The sequence below is a fragment of the Perissodus microlepis genome, chromosome 7, assembly GCF_051167445.1.
Source record: "Perissodus microlepis isolate ML-2025 ecotype Zambia chromosome 7, ASM5116744v1, whole genome shotgun sequence".
Classification (NCBI taxonomy): domain Eukaryota; kingdom Metazoa; phylum Chordata; class Actinopteri; order Cichliformes; family Cichlidae; genus Perissodus; species Perissodus microlepis.
Genome location: NC_140467.1, coordinates 4016319 through 4038725, shown reverse-complemented (window position 1 = coordinate 4038725; position 22407 = coordinate 4016319). Strand labels below are relative to the sequence as shown.

General features: G+C 39.4%; 1 protein-coding gene across 2 annotated transcripts in view; it reads left to right on the top strand.

Annotated features, from left to right (window-relative positions):
* abtb3b (ankyrin repeat and BTB domain containing 3b) overlaps positions 1-22407 on the top strand; it is a 67773-nt gene that overhangs the window by 31158 nt on the left and 14208 nt on the right. For both annotated transcript variants that reach the window (XM_084932871.1, XM_084932870.1), the window contains exons 2-3: positions 12957-13112; positions 21261-21465. In XM_084932871.1, the coding sequence (XP_084788997.1) occupies positions 12957-13112; positions 21261-21465 (361 nt within the window). The remainder of the gene's footprint in view (positions 1-12956; positions 13113-21260; positions 21466-22407) is intronic.

Genomic DNA, 22407 nt, shown 5'->3' with positions numbered 1-22407 from the left:
CCAACTGCCTGCAGCTGACTGGAGTCAGTTGATGCAGGGGAGTCACCCAAAATACGATAGGCTCAATATTTGCTTTGGCCTGGTTTCCCTGTTTTGGTAAAATATGGACTGTTGGCATGGGCTGTGACAGTTTTAACCTGCAATAACAACTACTTAGGGAGCACATCCTTGGTTGAAACTTTACCTTTCCTGCTAAGGCCTGCATGCGATGCACAAAGTAGCAGCATAGTTTGTAGCTCTTTTGTGTTTAGTGTGCTTTTGAAAGATGGCCGATTTAGTGGGCGATATTGCAAATTGCTCAATTATAGTTTGGCCGATGTTCATCCATATGTATGAGTGCGCTCGTTCATGCACAAGACTTAACAAAAAGCCCACTGTTTTCCTGTCAGACTTTCCACATTTTCCATAATAACCAATACAGCTGAGGCAACCAGGGCTCTTCCCCTGAGGTTCTAATATTGTTGAAAATTGAATGATTACATGTCAGACACGAGTGCTCTCCCCATTATAAAATTGACAGGAATATTTGAAGCCTTGTGAGGTTCATCCCTCGATGGAGGGTCAGAGGGAAGTGTAGAAGCAGCAGGAAGCGACACACAGCCCCAGGCCTCATCATTCTCTGCCAGGCATGGCCCACTTCCATGCTGTGCCTGTGCTACAAGCAGCCACTTTGCAGAGTCAGAGTGATAGATTATGCTAGGTGAGTTAAACAATTATGGAGTAATTTGGAACTCAGTGCCTCATAAATTGTTAGTCCCCCACCCTGAAACAAGTCTTGCAAGAGTAATGATTCAGTATTCTCAAAAGAAAGTCAGATTAGTCACTCAAGCTAATCTTTGATGCTAATAATGACAGCATTTGGGGCGTGTCAGGGACTCCTGTGCTGTTTTAATGGATTGCATTTATATAGCACTTTTCGGGGCCCTCAAAGTGCTTTACAATTCCATTATTCATTCACTCACTGGTGGAGGCAAGCTACAGTTGTAGCCACAGCTGCCCTGGGGCAGACTGACAGAAGCGAGGCTGCCATATCGCCTACTGGCCAGTGGGGCCATCACCAGTAGGCGGTAGGTGAAGTGTCTTGCCCAAGGACACAACGACCAGGACTGTCCGAGCCGGGGCTCGAACCGGCAATCTTCAAGACGAACTGCCAGCTCTTTGAGCCACAATCGCCCGATTGCCATATCTGCTGTGTTGGAAGGTTTTAAAAGAAGGCTTGCAAAACCATAAACATTCAAACTTACACACTTGTGCCAAGAGATAAAGTTAAACACACACACACACACACCACTGTGACATTGCATTTTTATCCTCAGAAGAATAGGAGCAGAGTAAGAAGACCGCCGTAGTGTACACTGTGCAGGATGTTATCATGCAGGTGGCTGATAACTGACTCATCTGTCGACCGTAAATATAATAAACTGGCATTTAGAAAGTAAATCGGGATTGCGAGAACAGGACATGCCATAGACGTGACTCTGTAGTGACGCACAAGATGGCAGGGGTCTAGCTTGTCTGCTGGGATGGCAGCAGTTAGCAGATTATTTCCGCCAGTTTTCAGACATGAGACTCCTGGGAGGAGCAAGGGATAAAAATAGAGATAAATTTTGTGGCCAGCAGTTCCGTGGTGGTAATGATTGGACATTACACATAGAGTAGCCTTTAGATGTAAATTTGTGTCTTAACATTTAAGATGTCGACACAAACAACAACAAAATAAACCTAACCAATCACTGGATTCAGATGACCAAGTGGTCTGTGTTGGAAGCATAAAACAAACTGTGCTCCACAGGAGAAGTAGAGGAAGCATAACGCAGGTGTTATTCTGTATTATTCACATTGTTAATAAAACCCAGAAAAGGCCAAAACTGACAACATATTATTCAGCCTCAAAATATGTTCTGACTTCACCAGACTGTGGCCCTCAGCTTCAAGCTTATTTGTTTCAACAGTGGCCTGTAAAATATACCTTCAAAAACCTCTGCAATGGCAGCACCCCTGCCTCACAACAAGTAAGAAATATGAAATTTCTATGATTAAAAAATATGACAATTGCACAGAGAATGTTATATGGTATTCTCTGCACTTTGAGAGCCAAGGATTGTGTGAAAATAATATTTGTAGACGTTGAAGGGGACACCCCAGTAGTGTTATCTTCCTTGCTGATCTACAGGGTACAGGGTGCATTACAGGTGGAAAAACTAAGTGGGTGCCTACACACCTAAACTAGAATTACTCATTATGAAGTGACGTCATGTGTTCCACATGTTATCAAACGAGAGGACTGTACTGCAAAGCAAGATTTCATCTTACCCAGTTAACTTCAGGGTTCACCCTGTGACTTCAGTAGTACTAATGCTGTCTTGCTACGAATCTAACTGTGGAGCAGGTTATCTATTAGAGATCAACAGGCATGAAATCACTGCCTATTGACCAATCAGTTTTCTGGAATTGAGCACTACATTTGAATTCTGTTTTTTGAACCATTAAAGAGCACAAAGGCTGAAGCTGAAATAATTTTTTAAGTCTTTTAACCAGCAAAATTATAACCAGTTTAGTCTGACTAGTTTAGTCTGATTGCTGATGTTAGACTAAGTGAATCCAGACCATGGAAAGATACCCCAGGTATACTGAAGTCACTTTGTAGTACAGTGCTCCTGTCTTCTGTCTGTAATGCTGACTAAGAAAGTAAGGAGACATCAGTCACCATTATATCTTGACAAGCCTCATCTCACTATTGGACACTATTGATAATGAGGGAATTGATGAAGTGGCTCTAGTTGTATAAACAACTCACTTTATAGATGATCAACAATCCTGCTGTCGTATGATGCTGCTTTTTTCATAAACTCACATCATCTCTGCTGAGGGTGGGCTAGTTACAATCACAGAAAACCCTGTGATAGTGTAATGAGGAGTCAAACAATAAAAGTACTGTAACTTTGTAGAAAGCCCTCCAAAAACATTTCAAAGGAAAATGACCCAAATGAAAGACACTCAAAGGTAAAGCTAAAAATGCAAAATCCAAATCTGTATTTTGAGAGGTCAAAAACATGAAGCTACCAGCGAGGAGCATGATTCCAAAAAAGGAACAGGCCGTGAAACAATCCAAAAGATCTAACACAAAGAGATCAACAGTAATGCTAGAAAGTCCAAAAGAAAACAGTGGGAATGCAAAGGGCAGTACAAGACTTGGGGAAATAACTGAGCATAACAATCTGCCACAGTGGGATTGGGAAGAGGAAACAGGTGGAGAACACAGGTGATGCAGGCAAAACAAACAACGATGGAAGATTACTAAAGGAAATGAAACTGACAAATGGACAAACCAAAAATTACAAAATAGGAAAGGAAATATGACAACAATGCAAAAACCATGACAGTCTGTGGGGCTAAAACAAATCACAAACATATAGTTTAAAATGAGGCTTAATATTTTCCTTTTAACCACTGTGAACTGTAGTTGTCATCAAGTGTTACTCAGGCAGGTGTAAAAGTGCATTGTAGGGGGAATGTTTTCACATTTGAAATGTTCAAGTTCTGTTTTATAGCAGCTGAATCTCTGTGTTGAGTCAAAATAAACTGCTAATTTTCAGGGGGATGATTGTTGACTCTGGTCTCTTTATGGAATTTGTTAACAGTAAAAATATTACCACAGCTGCCCCGTGTCTCCGTGATGACATTTCAAATATAATTTCTCCTATACATCATCCACTGATGTATACAGCGTCCCTGTGGATTACAAATCCCGATGTCATCATTCGTCACTTGTCCTTACATCCATCGCCGTGTGTAATGTATTGCCTAGAATACGTTGAATCATGCTCTCTCCCTCCTTATTGGAAATGCCATGTTTGTTGCGTGTTATTGGGATTAAGTGTAGATTCAGATCTGCAAACAGAGTTCAGTTCTTTCTATCCCGACCAGTAATCTAAATATGTGCCAAGCACTTGCTGGGAAACCTTCATCTCATAGGTACACGCACAAAACAGACACATGCAGTCAGACTGAGACACACACATGTGATGCAGACACTCACGGACAGAAATAAACATTGAACCGTGCATATACTGCACACAAGTAGTGACTGCACCTTTGCTGCCTGAAGCACTTACTGTCTTATCTACTTTGGGCTTTGCTTCACATTTATGGAATTTTAATGTCCAAGAGCCTTTTTCACTTAAAAGCTCCAAATGTTTACAAGCAGCTCCATATGATGTCATCCCATTTAAAAATGACCCAAAGGGAAAAATCCCCTCGCAGCAAACCTCATTTTATGACATTAGTCATATCCTTTAATTACTCCAGTGCCCTCGGTGCTAAATGAGCAATTAATTTAGAACACTGTTGCATTTAACATGACTGCTTCTTGTATTTGTTGAAAATTCAGAGTCTTCTCTTTTTTTCAGCATAATTCACATGTGCTCTATTTTTTTATTTTGACTGCATGCAGGAGATTTCATTTTTTCCCCCTTAAATTCCTACCTACATCAGATTATGTGAGGCAACGGCAAGAGTCCTTATTTTTAGGACTCTCCCAAATGCTTGTAGAGAAGCAGTGCAGGACGAGCGGAGAGATTACGGCTCAGTGACTTCAGATTTTTCCCTGCTGCTGATTGCCAGTGTTGTCTGGAAAGCATCCTGCGGGAAGCGTGCAACTCACGGATATTACACACAGACTTATTACCCTTGACAGAAGAAATGAGATGAAAAGAGAGAAATAATAGTGAAAGCAGCACTACCTCAGGGTGGAATAACACACAGCCAGCAGGCAGTGCTGGTTTCTCTTTGATTGGAGAAGATTGCATAATTCTAGTTGTGCCCTTGTTGTGTGTCGGTCACCCGTCACAAGTCCTCTGTGTGTGTGTGTGTGTGTGTGTGCGTGTGACTTTGGGTGTAGGGTTTGTGATTTTTTTGTTTACTTCTATGGTATGTTACTCTCTGTTTCCTTTTTTAGCTCTTAGTTCCTGTGTGTTGCTATTTGCAGCAATTTTGCAGGCACTATCTTGAGAAAGCCGGCATTTATTCCTTAAAAATTGCAGATTCTGGGACTCTCCTCAGCTCTTTCTGGGATAGTGGCGAAGCTGCCCCTCTGTTGGTCTTCCTTGGTCTCTTGTGTTCTGAGGGCCTCTGGATGTCTGGAGTCTTGATCTCCTCCATACCTGCTTCATGCCCTGGTGGACGGGGCTGTGGCCCCCCCACACCCTCTAGCAGATCATTACATGAAGGAACCTTTTAAAAACAAGCGCGTCCATGCTCACAGGTGTACACACGGGTGCTCACACACACAAACTACACCCTTTTTGGCTCCTACCTCAAAGCACACTGTGTGCTGTCGATATTACGTGCTGCACAATAATGTTTAATATTTAGTATTTACTGTTATATTCACATAGATCATCGTGATGTTGTTTATTGTATTGCTCTCGTTTTCTTCTGCTTGTTTTCTTTTTTCTTTCTCAACAGGTGATCCAGGTGATTGATATATGTATTTTTTTTTTTGTCTGCTTATTTAGTTGGTTTTTGTTTTTTTGCCCTTTATCCCCGTCTCTCTTCTCCGCTGTTTTTTCCCCCTCTTCCTTTCTCCCTTTTCTTTTCCTCATTCAAGTCTGTCCTGTATCTAGCAAGTGAAAATAAAATAAATAAATAAATAAACAATAAAAGGTGAATCAAATAGACCATTACGGCAAGGCTGGGATGGTCCATTTGGTAAAGTAAATCCGTTGGGCATCTTTCCTCGCCTTTAGACAATAATTCTGATGGCAAAAGAGCGAAACGGGACAGGCAAAAAATTAAGTTTACTGTTTACGAGACATGTGAGATTTCTACAATTTTGATGTCTAAATTGTAAAAACAAAAAGCAAAAAGAAGATACTTACTACCAGATACTACTAATAAAGGAGAGTCTTACAAAAGCTAGCCCAGTTAATAGCTGAATAGTCAGTATAAGAGCTTAACGAGCTGTGGTAAATAAATGTGGAAAATATTAGTGAGAAATTTGAAATTCAGATTATCTGTGTGTAAGTGAATTTATATTAAAAATTTGATGTCCATGTTTTTCCAGTATTTCTTTTAATGGCACCCAACATGAGAGATAGATTTGAATTAATTTGCATTAATGTGCAATTTCTTCATTAAATGATATGTAATTATAGTGGAAAAATGCACTACAGCTGAGAAAAACACTTTATAGCTATAAACCTAAAAATTTACAATTAAAAGTTTTAGCAAATGGTTGCCCATTTGTACTTTTAAAAGACCTGGTTTCATTTTGACCACTTGCAAACTTAAGTTCACTATTCTGTCTCCATTAGAGTCAATTTTTGGGGTCTATTTTTCTGTCCGTTAGCTCCAGAGGAAAATATCTAGGCCTTTACCTTCAAAAATCTCCCTTTTTTCTCATTTTCTTTTAGAGATTTACAGAAAGCATCCAACAAGTTTATCAGAGTGTACCTGCAGCAGCCTAGGCTAGAGGTTTTCAGGTTGGCCTGTAGGCCAAATGTTCCTTTATTGTGAATGCAATATGGTAAATGGTCTGTATTTATATAGCGCTTTACTTAGTCCCTAAGGACCCCAAAGCTACATTCTATATTCAGTCAGTCACCCATTCATTCACACACTGGTGATGAAGCTACATTGTAGCCACAGCTGCCCTGGGGCACACTGACAGAGGCGAGGCTGCCAGACACTGGCGCCACCGGGCCCTTTGACCACCACCACTAGGCAATGGGTGAAGTGTCTTGCTCAAGGACACAACGACCGAGACTGTCAGAGCTGGGTCTCGAACCGGCAAACTTCCGATTACAAGGCGAACTGCCAACTCTTGAGCCACGATCGCCCCGAGTTGTTCCCTTGAACAACTTGAGAACATTTCTTCAAAACTGATTAAAATTTGATTTAACTTAAGTGACTTAAAGATTCATTTGCTAATTGTGAACAATTGCCATAATCTTGGAAGAGAAGGAGTGATGGATATAGATATCACCATTCATTTAAGGGAAGCATGCAAACGTGAGGTGGTTATTCATTGGGAATGAAAACAGTTGTGGGGAGTGAATGAACCATTAAAACTGTGACATGTAAAACCAAAACAATTAGCAACAAAGATTCTCAAAAGGGTAAAATATATAGAGAGTGCAGAGTAGATCAAGACCAATTTAAGTGCTTCCCTCAGGCACTAGTCTACATGTTAAAGGCAGAATGCACTGAATTGATTGTAATCTGTCTATTTGCTTCCTGATTTGTCAGTGTGTAATGGACTTGCCTCAAACAAGGTCAATGATGAGGTGTGACCTCAATCAAAAGAATCTAATCTAAGACAAGAGCGAATCGCGCTAACAACTGAAGCAGAAACACTGTAAAGGGCAAGGTGAAAAAAATGGTTGCCACGTTGTCGAAGCTTCAGAAAGCAGGAGCTAATTGTGTGAGACAGTGACTCTATCAGCTTGTAGTGGCATCATTGTTGTATTTCTAACACACCCATGACCTCTGTGTGGAGGAGGGGTGTCAATAAAGGATCAATGTAATGCTGTATTCATTTTTAGATTCATTATATGAAACAGGCGCAGGATTTGTTTTCAGTGGGCTCTCTCCTCTGATCATGTGCAAACAAAAACAAACCTAAAGCCACAGTTGGAACGTGTTTCCTTCGGCGGTTTACTCATGCTTGTATAAGAACACATCAGGAGGCTTGTGTGCTTCCTTCGGAACAACACATCACGTAAACTCGGAAGCCTTTTCCATTCTGCAAAAAGGATCATCAGCAGACTGTATCTTGAACGTGACTACAGGAGAGGAAATATTCAGTTTGGGTTTAGCTGAACACATTGTTCTACCAGCAGATCACATCCCATGAAGTGTCTGGGATTAAGACTTTTTAATTACTGATAATTATGTGTTTGTGTCTGCTTTTGTGTGCACGCTCTTCAGCGTTGCATACAGCGTGACTTGTTATTAACTTGTTTGCAGCTCCTGACTGTAAATGAGCATTTGTGTGAATGCCAGTTTCCTAATTTTACCAGACATTTTGAAGGGTACATTTACTTTTTTGCAGAACTCCTTCACACCCGTGTGGTGAGCACATGTCTAAAAAATTGAAAGCTTGTGGCTACCTCAGACCATACTGTGGTTACCTGAGAACACAAGCCAAAGCCATACCTCTGGAGATTTACAGTCTACCCATGCATACCTGGTCTGTAATAAAAAAAAATACTAGCTTTATATTTACGCCCCTTTTCTTTCTGCAGTTCAATTACTCTTGATGGCAGCCTTCAGGAGTAAGAAAGGAATTTTAACACATTTCACCGCTCTGTTTTCTGCTTTCTGTCGTGCTATGTCTCCCTCTATGATCACTTGCTCAGTATACATATGGTGGCCATCTGGCCTGGCAGAACAGTCATGGAGCCTAGCGTGGGGCAGCACTACTGTGATCCACGTACAGTAACAACATGATTAACCCTTTACAGCCAAAAAGAGTGTTTATGTCAGGCCTGTATGATTTTTTTGACTGTCTGCCCTTCTGCTTTCTTTTTCTCACTCTGCTATTTAAATAATAGGTCAGATCATCTTGTACATTTGCATTGCTTAAAGTGCTTTTTTTCTAAAACAAAGCCCCACTCTGCTTTCTCTGTACCTTATCTGCATGTAAAAAACTGAAGCCAGCGTTCCTGCAGAACTAAAATATGTTTAGAGAAGTGCACTTCCCTGTGCGTCCCTCCAAAATAGATTTTAAATGCAGGGTAGGAGCCACATCGAGGTCAGCATTCCTGCCCCACTGCTCTAGTCAACCCTGAGAAGAGTCAGCAGATCCATACTACTACTACCACTGCTACTACCACTACTACTACTACTTCCACTACTGCTAATCAAATCAACAAACATTGCAGTTTTTTAAATTCATATACAGACTCACAGTTTAGGTAACATTTAGTGATATTTGGGGGAAATCCTTCTAGCTGAAACGTTAAGAAAAGAAGACTAAAGTGTCATGCTTGTACATTTCTGTGAATTTAAAGGATTTGTGGTTGGAGCGCATCCAAGTTGTCACTGGGTGAGAAGTGCAGGTTGCCAGTCCATTTCACTGGGAAGATTAAAATGTGTTTACTATTGTATAAAGATTTATTTTTAACCCAGACTATGAAAAAATATGAATTCAATATTTTCATTTAGTTTCAGTTAAAGTGAACAAGTACACCAGGCAGGAGTGCAATAGTACACATCTATCCAAAAGTTAGTCTTGTAAAATCTAAAAAAAAAAAAAAACCACACAAAAAAACTGCGATTTAAGAGTTTGTAACACACGTCTCATCTCAATATATTTTAGTGGCAAACATGAAATACATTGGACCATGCAGTGGGTCTATGCAGCTGTCTATCACTGAATATGACTAAGGTGCATTCTGTGACATCTTAATGGGAACTCCTGCACGTGTTACTTCTTCTTCGTTGACACTGTCTTGCCTGGAGGATCATCCAGCCTCATCTCTTCAGCAACACTGAATAGCTGCCATATGGCAAACGCAACCGGCCCACTTAAAGAGAGGCAGGTGCCCGATAGGATATCTCAGTATTATATAACCTAGCGTGGTTGCCAACTATTATTTCTTTATGATTATGCGCAATAATAAACTTAAAACATTATGTGAGGTAATTGAAAAACCTGAGAGCATTTCCCAGGAGATTCAAAGTGTAAAGACAGAGTGACATCTGGAGGAAGATACTCACGCAAACATAGACACAGAGAGAGCAGCCGCAGTGGCTGCCTGGCATGTAAGAGCTCCATCAGTGCCTGCCTGAGGTTAGACAGTGCCTTGCATTAGGAGGCAAAGAGCCAGTGAGTCACCTTGCCTCAGTCTATACTCAGAGCAACCACCATCACTGTCAGCTGGTTCTGCTATTTCCCTGAACAAGATTAAGGAGAATGACAGTTGAAAGATCAAATGTAATGTATGTTTGTTAGATTTTTTTTTTTTACTTCTATGTTTATACACAAGTTAAAAAAGCCAGAATGATGGATCTCATTGCTTATTTACTTTTACAAACTAGTTGGCAACTTATCACGGAGACAAAGTCTGACAAACACTTGTTCTGCTGTGATGAATGTACTGTAAACAATACAGTCAGAGCAGCCATGATAATACAATTTCAGAGTTTTCTGCGTGACATTCACTAAAATTTTGTTTCTTTTGTTGGTGACTATCTAACAATAGATATGTGTGATAAAGCCAGTAATACTGCAAGCAGTCCAGGGTGTACCACACCTCTTGACCAACGACAGCTGGAATAGGCTCTGCCCTTGCTGCAACACTGAATTACATATATGTTTAAGAAGATGGATGGATGGATGGATGGATGGACGCACGGACAGATGGATGGATGGAAAGAATAATAGGAAGTTATGCCATAAAGGGTTATTTACGACCTGAGAAGATTTATTTATTTAGAAGTAAATGAAAGACTGTCAATGGACCAAAGCCTACTGCATCCATAAACATATATTTTTCCATCACTGTGCTATGGGGATGATATGGTGACCACTTTGGTATAATAAACAGGTTGCTGTAATATTTTGTACAAATATTGTACAGTTCCTGTTATTTTTGCTGGCTTGATGATAAATTGGCTGCATCGCTTGCGGTTTATTTCAGAACTTTTGTATAACTTTACTGTGAAGACTAATTTACAGCCATCCAAAGTTGTGGACTTGTAGCTTGTTAGAGATGATGAATTTCAAGAAGAAAATGTAGTTGTAATATTTCTGTAATACCAGATTTATTTATTACTACAAACTATTTTTGGTGTAGTAAACCTAATATTGATGGTAAGTAGGTGTTATGTAACTTGCCTTTAAACAGCCGTATTCTTTTTTAGAGAAAAAATATATATAAATAATGTGTTATGTATGTTTATCTTTATCATAACTTTTTTGACAAAAAGTATCAAATTGAATTCGTTAGCCTTTTCTATTCATCTTCACAAGATGAACAAGTAAATAAATAAATAAAATTAATAATGAAAGATTTACTGGTTTAAAATGAATTAGGCTTTTTTGAAATCATTTTATTATAATTGTTGTATGTGTAGTGCATTATTGTGCTAGATCACAACTGGATGCCTTTAGTCTGGGCACATCAAAGGAAGTAGGTCATGAGTCCTGTAGGCACACTGAATGGGCTATTTACTCTGATGTATAATTGTTTGAAAGGAAAGTAAGAGGCTGGAAGGTGCCAGGGTATCCCTCCTGCTGGTTTAAATGGTTTAAGATGGATTTCCAGCAGTTTGCACAACCGCATGTCAAAGAAGGCACATTGTGAGCAATAAAAGCAATAACAAAGGTGTTTTAAAGAAATCCCTGTAGACAGGTTCGTTATGCAGAAACAGAAAGTACGTTTCTTTCTTTATACTCTGTCTTGCTGGTTCACGTTGGACTCTGACTGAAAATGGAAGCGAGTAAGACCACCTGACACTGGTGCAGCAGATGATGACATCTTGTCCCTCAGGCTGACAGTAGCTCTCTGGTTTTACAAAGATATAGATTAGATAGTGCCAAGACTGCTGCTCTCTAGGTTTACAGGATAAGCAACTGTGACTTATTGACTGTTTTTGCACCAGGATTTTTTATTCCTTGTATAATGCACAGTGAACCACAAACATAAATAATGTATGATTACAGGTATTACCTCAGATGAGAGCTGAAACATCTTGAAGAAACTTAAGGAAGTTCAGTCGCTTTTTTTTCCAAGCTCCTTATCTCACCATGACCTGAATGACCGAGAACCTACAGACACTACGATTACAAGTATCTTTTTATAAACCAGCACATTTAAAGGACTTCTTTGAGTTTATTATTATGGCTGTTTGTTTTGTTATCTCTAGGTGTTAGTAGTGCTACACTTGATCTTTCTATTTGCAAATGTAAGTGAACATGTGCTCATATGTTAGAAAACATTTTTTAAAAAGTAATATTCCATGAACAGTGCATTAATTTGATAATCATTTAGATTGTCCAGTCAGTGTGTAAAAAAAAGCTATTACAAAAACTATTTATGTCAGCCTTTTGCATGCATTTTTTCCTGCCTTGTGAAAGTAAAAAGAATCACTTCATAAGTAGCTGCCTGCTTCCTGCACAACAGAATAATGAGTGCCACATGTACATGTGCATTTAACTTGGAAGAATATTCTAATAGACATTAAAACCAAAGCTAATTTTCCATCAGTGATTAGAGGGCTAAGCAGAGAGTCGCAGCCTTTAGTCATTTCATAAGTTGATACCCTGCGAACATTGAGAAGGCTGCAGCGAAAAGCTGCAGAGGAATCGGAAACTGTCAGCAGAGCGAAATGGAGAATCTGCCTCATCACTCACAGAGCGAGGAAGAGCTGTGAATAATGAAACCACATTTTAAATATTACACGTTATTACCTTTGGGAGAAGTGTCTGACAGGTGTAGCTAGGAGGCAGAAATACTACATTGTATTGCTTCCATTGTTTTCACAATCAAACTCTCACTCTGGATATAAATAATTATGCGCACAGTTTCTAATATCCTGAACCTTTATGTTCTTTCCATTTATATGATAGGAGGAGATAATGAGATATTAATGACATTTTAGAATGAATCTACCAGTTTTAATCCTTCAAGAATATGAGAAAACAACGCAGCATATTTATTGTATTTAGCAGGGACATTTCTCCAGAAACAAATAGTACTGGATATACAATTGCTAAAAAGCAGTTTTTGTACAGGGGGACTCCATGCACAGATTACAGACATAGAAGATACCATTGGTGAAAAAAATCAAACCTGTAAACATTAAAAATGCAGCCACGATAAAAACACAAAAACTGTGTCCGATACATAGTTTAAATGATCCCTTTTTAGAGCGTGCACGCCTGCTTGTGCTATAGCATGAGTCCCACATGTACATGTGATATTCATCTGTTTTTCTCTCACTCTCAGGTGTGCTCAGCCTACCCGAGGGTCTAACTCTTCAAAGGGACCAGCAGCAGCAGCGAGCTGGGAAGAGTGGAGAGGGAAACACCTACAGTCAGTCCGAACTGCGCTCCATTGAACAGTGCTTACTGGCCACGAGAGTGGGCAGCATCTCTGAACTGAGTGAGTCGTATATGTATGTGTGAGTGCATGCATGTGGAAAAGTGGAGGTGCAGAGGTGAGAAAACTATTATGTACCCCTCCCCTCCAGAGCCACTATGCATTTGAGCAAGGCCTTTAGTTATTCGGCTCTTTCTTTGGAGCCGTTTGTGTCCCATAAAAACATTACAGGGCTTGTGATGCTTATTCAACATGCTTTTCTGTTTCTGTGCACAGAGCCATAGAAAGTTGTTTCCCAGCTTGGGTTTTGACAGTTGACTGAGATGTTTTTTAAAAATGAAAAAAAAAACCTCAAGTAAAAAAGTCTCAGTCTCCACCAACGCCTGTGGGATAAATTTGCAAGTGAGGTCTTATCATCCGACTTTCCCAACAGTGAACATTTTTCACAGCAGACATTTTGACTTGTTACAGCATAAACCTTACTGATGACTCTGTTCTACGCAAATGTCCCAGTAAGCCATGCAAATGTGACCGTGAGACAGCATACCCAGAACTCTTACTGCTTGAATTCAGCTGTTATTAATAAAATTATGCTGGAGCGAAGCAGGACAGCTGCATTTCAATATCTTGTCAAAAGACTTTGCAGAACAGTACGGCTTTTATAGCATCACATTCGTGTTCAAAAGTCACAACTGCAGCTGTGATATTTATAAGTCTGCACTTTATATGTTAGCACAGTTTTGGATACCTGCTTCATATAACACGACAAGACATTGCTTGAGACGAGTACTTTAGTTCTTTTTAGAGGCCTGAACTTTAAAAATACAGTGTGTGGATCAGTCTTTAATCACTGAGGTTTGAAAGCCTGCAGAAATCTTGCAGGCGATTTTCAAAACGATTCCAAAAAACAAGGGGAGAAAAAGGAAATTCTCTTATCACTTACAGCTATTGTAGAAAAATCTCCATCCTTGAAGTGATGGACATGTCAAAATTCAAGTTTTATCTTTGTGATTCCTGCTGCTTTTACTTATGACATTTTATCTAGCAGCAACTTAAGGATGGAGATCAAGAACTGGTTCCTTCCTACAGCAGAAGTTCCCACTTCAACCCCTAAGATCCCATGGTGACCCACCGCCCCTTTGCACACTGAGGAAAGTTGCTGTTAAAGTTTCAACTTTGACTCTCCCATAGTTTTGCTGACAATAAAAATGGTGCTGGGCTCTAATGGGTTAATCATGACATGATCAAATTTATGTCATAACATCAAAACTCAAATCTGTGTAGCCAACTTTAAAAAAAAATCAAAAGTCATGAAGGGAATTTAAAAAAAAGCAAACAAACAAAAAAATATGGCAGGCCCAAGACGTGATATTTATATTAGTAGACGTTTAACCATATTATCCTTCTTTGATTCAATTATCATGTGTAGATCCAACATGCCTTTGCTTCATACAAACAGTACTGTGCAAAAGGCTTAAGCTGGTCCTCATTTCTTTATATTTTGCTTACAAGGAGCCAGGCTTTACTGTAATTTTTTAAAGCAGTCTTGAGCAATAGTTCTCCAGGATCAAAGTTTTTTTTCTTTGGAGAAAATGAATTGTATCTTTAGGCACTTTTTACTTGCTGTCTGTTGCAAAAAAAAAAAAAACCCTCAAACATCATATGCCAATGGTAACACAGATATAAAACAGTACTTTTGCACAAAGAGCTATTAGCCAAAACTATAAGCCAAACAGAAGTGTCAGGCCTAAAAACAGATGAACGGTATCTGAAAGGCATGCCATTGACAAAAAATAAGAAATCCAGCAAAGACCTGACTCTGTACCTGCAGGATGCATCTGATCATTTCAGTTGATTCTTCTACTGTTCACTGAAGCCTCATCAGAAATGGTCTGAGTAGAAGGGTAGCTGTCAGGAAGCCATTCTTAAGGAAGGGAAACAGGGAGGAAAGGCTGAGGTATGCCAAACTGGACTGAAAATAGGTGATAACAGGTCTAATTAAGTGATGAATCCAAATTTGCCATTTTTGGTTTAAAGCATTGTTGGTATGGAAGGTGTCAGGAGAGAGGTACAACAGTGTCTACAGCCATCTGTAAAACATGGTGTTTCTGTCATGGTTTAGGTTGCATTACAACCAGTAAAGTTTTCAATCTTGTCTAAACTGATGCAATTAAAAATACCATAAGATTTTGATCCACCATGCAATACTATACGGAAAGCATCTGATTGGCAGCAGCCTTATTTCTCAGCATGGCAATGATCCCAGACATAGTACCAATGCATTAAAAACATGCCTGGATAGAAAAACACACTGTAACACTAGTGAAGCAGCGTGGGATCATCTTGAGAATGGAACAAAAAGTAGCCAACGTTCTATGAAGAGCTTTGAATGTCCTTTAAGAATCCTGGAGAAACATTCCTGAAGACTGCCTAAAGAAAAGAGAAGAAAGCTTGCCTGAGAGACTTCAGACTGTGTTAAGGAATAATGGTTTTCAAGCTTGTTAGAATTGCACAAACTGGATTATATATGTATTTCCATGTATGTTTGCACACTTTTCAATAATCACTGCGCCAACTTCCCTACTTGCACAAAGAAATGAAAGAAATTTACACACTACTGTATCTTACTCTTATTCTTTTTAGTGAAGGTGTTCAGCTCTGGTCAACTGGAAAATCTTCACATTCCAGCTAGATGACATTATCATCTAATGTGATAATCTGATGCTTGATAGAGCAGGAATATTGTCCCGCTCTATCAGTAAATCACTATATCATAATCTGACCGCAAGTGTGCTTATTTAAATAAATGTGTGGGAGTTACACTGTCAATGGGAGCAATTCTAATGAACCACAGCCATTCATTAAAATAAATGATTTTAGCTTATAAGTTTGACAAGTCCTCCGAAAGTTAATTGAATGCATGTCCACTTACAATGTACTCATTATTTAAAGAATAATGGGCGTCATAATGCTGTCTGCTTACGCTTATACAACATGAAGTCATTTACACAAGCCTTAGTTGTCAGTTTTCTCTAATTGTAATAGGTTTTCAGCATTACATACTGGTTGTATTTTACATTTTTGTCTTTGCTCACAAAAATTGGACAATATGCTATAGAACTCAAACAAGGTCCAGTATAAAGCTTTCATAACGATGATGATGATGATGGTGCTTGAAGATATCTGCAAGCTGTGCTGCGAACCACTGAATACACAGCGGCACATATTCCCATTTGATTTGATCAGATATAATCACAGAATTGGGATGTTCCTTTTCAAGTGCTGAACAGTTGCGTCTTTAGTTGCAGCGCTGCAAGAAAGAAAGGACAGCAGTGTCAAGAAGAATAATGGTGCATACGCCGAAAAAAGCACAGATTGTGTCCTAACGTACATGACAAAAAATTAAAAAATAAATCAAGCCAAATAATGTGGGAAGGGTCTGTTTCTGTTGCTATAGCATCAGCGTACTAAGAAAAGACTCAGAAAGTATTTTCTGTATATCCAGCGTAAATATTTATCATCACAATAAAAACTGAGACAGTTCTCTTCACTGTATGCTGTTCCCAGCACTGCAGGGCAGCTTCAGTGATGAGCCACATCGCAGGGCCTCTGTCCGTGTTGTATTGATGAGGTCAAGCAAGGACTTGTACTGTTATGTTGACACTGGAAACACACTGTGAGACAACAGAGCCGCTCACGTCTAATAGGACAGCTTAGTCCAGTGGTAATGTTATCAGCTCTGGAGAGCAATTCTGTAAATAACTAGAGGATTTGCAGCCAGTCGCTCAGCTCAAGCTGAAACAAAATGAATAACTGTGAAAAGCAGCAGTGATTGCACTGTCAGGCTGTCACAAAGTCAATTTTTTTGAAAGAGACTAAGATATGAATGAAGGAGTAAAAGATTAAAAGGTTAGGGGGAAAGAACAGTAAGAGTTTCTGAAACAAATTTCCTGGAATAAACCAACCTTGGCTCTTCCAGCACAGTAAAAATATGAATCCTGCAGTGTGACTTTTTCACACTGGCATTTAGACTCAATTTAAGAGGTTTCGCTGATTTACCTCTTTGTATTTCCTCATCTCTTCTGGCAAAAGGCCATATTAGCATATCTGAAATGATGGCTCCACAAATGCTGCAGTTATTAGGACTATGGGTGTGTCATGATCACTCAGTCATGCTGTCCTGCTTCAGATATTTTCCACATATTGCTGTGTCTGTTGCCAAATCTGAACTAGTCTTTTCACAGAAGTGGCAATGGATGAAGGATACGTGTCCGTGGAAACTCTTTACTCTTTACACCACAAAGAGCAGACGTATGTTTTCTGTGCAAACTGCTTAAACATAAATTTGAAAGAATTCGTTTAATATACTGGGAAATATACAAGAGTTACGTGAGCCAAGCTTGTCCGTGGTATTTAAGCTAGATTAAGGTGACAGTGTGCTGTCTGTTGCTTCAAAGACTATTTTTTTCTCTTTGAATTTTACTATATGAAACATTACACTTCCTTCCATAAATCAGTTTTAATAATAAACTGAATCAATCCTAAAGCCTCAAGGTTCTCAAATTCTCCCTAAGTGAGTTCCCAATTTTTTTAAGAAGTCAGTCTGAATCTCTCCATCTTTTCTATCTTTTGGCTGAATGCCATTAATTTGGAAATAATGACACTGACCAATTAACAAACTGTTGGAGTTGTTTCCAGAATGTTAACTAATATTATGCTGTGTAGAAAAGAGTTATCCAATCAGTATTTGAGCAAATACTTTGCCTTAGACCACATAGTGCGAAATGCAAACGTGAAATCTCTCCAGCACCAAGCTGTTTTATTTTAATTTCTTTTGTAACTCGTGTAAAGGTCAAGCTGTCTTACAGTTTTCCAAAATTCATTAACTCAAGTAATTTCAATAGTATCCTTCAGTGGTGTTTAAAAATGACTATATATAAACCATACCATCAATTTTATATATACTAAACACAATTTAGAAACAGAGAAACAAGAGTGAAGCAGTCGCAGATTACCTCTATTCTGTCTCTAGTTTTATATGTCACTAAAATAATAATGCCTGTATTATCCATTCATGATTCAAAGCTAGCCTTAATTTCCTTTGTCGGTACTCAGTCCTTTATTATTAGTTAATGTCGCTGATTAAAAAAACATGCTTCAAATGTCATTATTCATTATTATTATTAGACTTTTGTCTCATCTCTTTCTGTTCATCATAAAATTTATATCTTTACTCTAAGTCGAGCGTGATTGTTTTTCTATTCTCCACCAAGAACTTACAGCAGGTGCTGCTAATCAGCCACTGATGTTTAAAGATCATTTTGTTACTGTAGCTGTGAAAATGTCTTGATTTTTTCATTTATCTCCTCTGGGGTTGTGTTTTTGTTTTTTTGTTTTTTACCACATTTCAAATAAAACAGCAAGTTAATTATTTTTTTGTGTTTTTCTTTGCACAAAGTGTTAAAAGTGTTTTGCTCTGTGGTCAGCGCAACACTTGGAATTATGTCTTTACAGCCTCGATGCTAAATGATATCAAATGAGGTTAATAAGTGTCTGTGTGATGGTTCAGCTCTTGCTCACCATTTCTCTCAAAGCTATTCTATATCTACAACTATGTATGTCAAACCTCTGCATATATATTTCCTTCTTTACTAAAAATTCTCAAGTCCTCTAACAGCAAGAAATGTTACTTTCGGAATTTGTCCAAACTAACCTGACTAGATTGAAAGCAGAGTTCGGACTCACACAGATTACTGCAGGGACACTGTGTGCTGTGATGGCTGCTCAAAAGTAAAGCAGAGGTAGTTAAAGAGTAGAAGTTCCACTCACGGCTACACTAACAGACAGTTTGTGCCCTCCATGCTATCCGCTATGTGTGGCAGAGCGTGCCTGAGAGTTCTGGATGTTTGTGAAATGGACAAAACTAATAGCAAAAGAATAGCTCAGCATCTTGTTGAGTCAGGACGGCCACAGGCGGCTGTTATAATCACGACGTAGTGGCAAATAACTGAAACACAGAACGTGTGATGATGGCAGCAGCTGCACAGCGAGAATTTCTACATTTAGTCTGTTCCTTCCCATTCCATGCAAGGCCACCTGGGTTGGCTGGAAGACTGTTTACTTAGCCTAGCAGGGCGAAGGACACTGTCTCAGCTGAACTCTGGACACGCACACACATAGGGTCACAGGGTAAGATGGCACCGCCATTGCGTGCAATAGGTCGGCAGCCTTATGAAATTTCCCCTTGTGGGACTAATAAAGGTATATCAATTCAGTTCAATTCAATACATTTATCTCGCTCACTGTTGAACATTACACTGCCTTCAGACTCTGCAGTAATGAGCAGGGTGCTTGTTATGTGGGTCCTGCATTGCTGTTTACTGACCTTAAGCCAGCTCTCATAAAACCCCTTCTAATTTAAAGCAGTGCCATTATACTCTGTAAACTGGTCGATTTGTGTGATTTTGCTATTCGAGGATGGTTATAAAGCTTTGAAAACATGGAGAGCATGACCCCACTGCTAAAAGGTAATTACTGAGAACCTGAGAAGCAGGATCTGCTGTGTGTGTCCTCCACCTCTCCTCTTCTTGTTGGTATAAAGAATTAATCACCAAGGATGAGGTATTGATTAAAAGCTTGGATCTTGTAATTAAAAGTCTATTGACATTTTAGCTTATTAAACTGTCGCACTTCTGAATGACCTTCCAAAGAGAAATCTTACCACTTTGTGCTGCACCTACACCTGCTACAATGATCTCACGTGAAGCGGCACTACTGTTGGACTTTTTCAGCTTTGAAATAATCTACATTCTTAACCTCGTGAGCCTTCTCAGCCAGGAAAGGAAATGTCACAGAGCAGCATAAATAAGACATGAAAACTGCCTGCTGCTGACCACCTTGGCTCCCTTACTGAGCTTCAAAGGGAACTGTTACCAGCTTATCTGTATTCCCATTGGTACAATTAAGAGAAAGAAGGAGTAACAGAGAGTAACTGGAACAGCAAAGCTTAAGCTAAAAGTCTACAAGAGGTGGTCATTCCTGGAATAATTTTCCCTGCTCATTGCATCACAACATGATTTCTCTATCAGTGCAGCGCCACTGTTCCCAAAGGACAGTTGACTGTTTTATTGCATGAATGCTCCTCCCTCATTCAGGCATCCTTTTCACACTTGCCTCTCACATTGTCAAGGCTAAATGGAGTCTTGGCAAGCACCAAATAGCGCAATTTTGATGCTAAACAAACCCTTTTGTATATGAGAATGGCTGTTTGTTCCCTCTCTGTATTGAATAGTCACACATACAATATAGTCCATTGGAAACAGGGAACCAAGTGTCATCATGCTCTATTGCTTTTGTGCTTTCAACATTATCAAACTGGCCAGGACAATATGTCACAGTGTGTCTTTCTTTCCCTCTTTTTTTTAAGAGCGACCCTGCTTCACAATTTCATCACATTTTCTCATCACACGGTGGGTCTAGACAGGAAGGGAGAAGCGACAGTAACCTGACAGCATTCAGCAAAATGGGATTTGAGTCCAGCTGTAATAAAACAGGGTTGTTTTTCAAGTAAGCATTCAATAACTAACCAACCACAGTCACATGAAAGAATTGGGCTGTCTGTTAAAGAAACTTCTAGGTCAGCTTTTGATTTCTGATTAACTGAATTTGCTCTACAAAAAGGCCATCTGTCTGGTCCCCACGGCATAAAAAGCTGGCTTGAACATACTTTTCCAAGAACTATTTACTTTTTTTCTAAACCAGCTAGGAGAATGTTCAGATTTTTATTAGCAAAACCCTCTCGAGTTTGGAGTTTTGAAGCCCAACTGGATGACCTTAAAGTACTGACAAATTATGCAGGGGAAATAGCTTGGAGTAGCTATGTTTATCCATAAATATTCATTCTTCATCCATTGCAGTCCTGGGCATGCTTTTTCTCTCGCTCTCCTCCTGTGAGCTGCACAGAAAGAACTGGGATGAACCCTGTCTTTTTCCTGATTGTGGTGCATGGAAACTCTCGATTTCCCCTGACAGAGTGAGCTCCAAGGGGGCTGGGAGGAATAAAGATAATTCCCAGATGTCTTTTTAAAGGCCATGTGCTTAAAATATTTTGGTCTCATCTCTCTCATCTACTGAGTGAACCCTTGAATTCATTTCTCACTGTCTGTGTTCCTTTTGTGTTTTCCTGTTTGTATTGTCTGTGTATGTGTGTAGGTGACTTGGTGTCACGGGCTATGCACCACCTACAGCCACTGTATATGAAGAACCACAACAATGGGACACCAATGCACCAGAAAAGCAGCGTGATACTCTGGGCGCCGGAAGCTATCTACACGCTGTGCTACTTCATGCACTGCCCTCAGATGGAGTGGGAAAACCCCAACGTTGAACCCTCCAAGGTTACCTTACAAACCGAGAGGTTAGAAGTAAACACGCAAAATAAAGGAAATGCACGTCCACATTTCTCATCAGCAACACTCAGCAGTAAAAGAAAAAAGTCAGAGTAACAGAGCGTCACTGCATCTGGTGGCTCACAGAGCCAGTGAACCACAACAGTTAGTCTGCTTTTCTTATTCGTGCTTGTTTTCCTATATTTTTTAAAAAGAAAAGAAACGTCTAAACATGTCTTTACAGCGTCAAAACACACAAAGCCTTTAGCTACAGGAAGGTTTACAAGCTGTTTACAAGATTTGTACCTCAAGAATTAGCAGACAGCATAGATTTTATAGAACAAGAGGGTTATAACTGAACTGATTTCACCTTTTGGTTTGTGGGCTACCATTTTAAAGTCATATTGTTTGTATGATAACTGGCAAAAAAAGAAACCAGCACCACACAGATGGTTGAGAGCTCCTGCCAGAGTACAGAGCACCAGAAGTGCTGAGTTCCCCCACCTGTCACCCAAAGCATCACGATATTGGTAAATTATAGGAAATTCCTCCACTTCATTGAGTCATGAAAAGGAAACTTTCTTCTGCTTTTGTTCAGTTCTGTCCGTGGCTGTTTAAGGGACTGCAGTTTTTTACACTTGACATTAGATTTATTTTTGAGCCCTGCGATCGACACTTTATCAAGATGAAAACTGAGTGAATGTTTATCTTACCTTCATCAGAAGGACATATACAAAATTCCCAATCTCCTCGATACCTGTAAAGGTTGTCAGCTTAATTTGAAAATCTATGTGCTATAACAAACTATGGAACTGAGATTCAGTTTCAGTCATCCTGCATCAAGACCTGAAAAGCAAGTCAGGTGAGCAGCACAATGTTAAGCCTTTATTTGTCTACAAAAAAATAAAGCACTACATTATGGAGGTAAAACAGGAAACAGGAAAGCTCATAAATATTACAATTTATTAGTT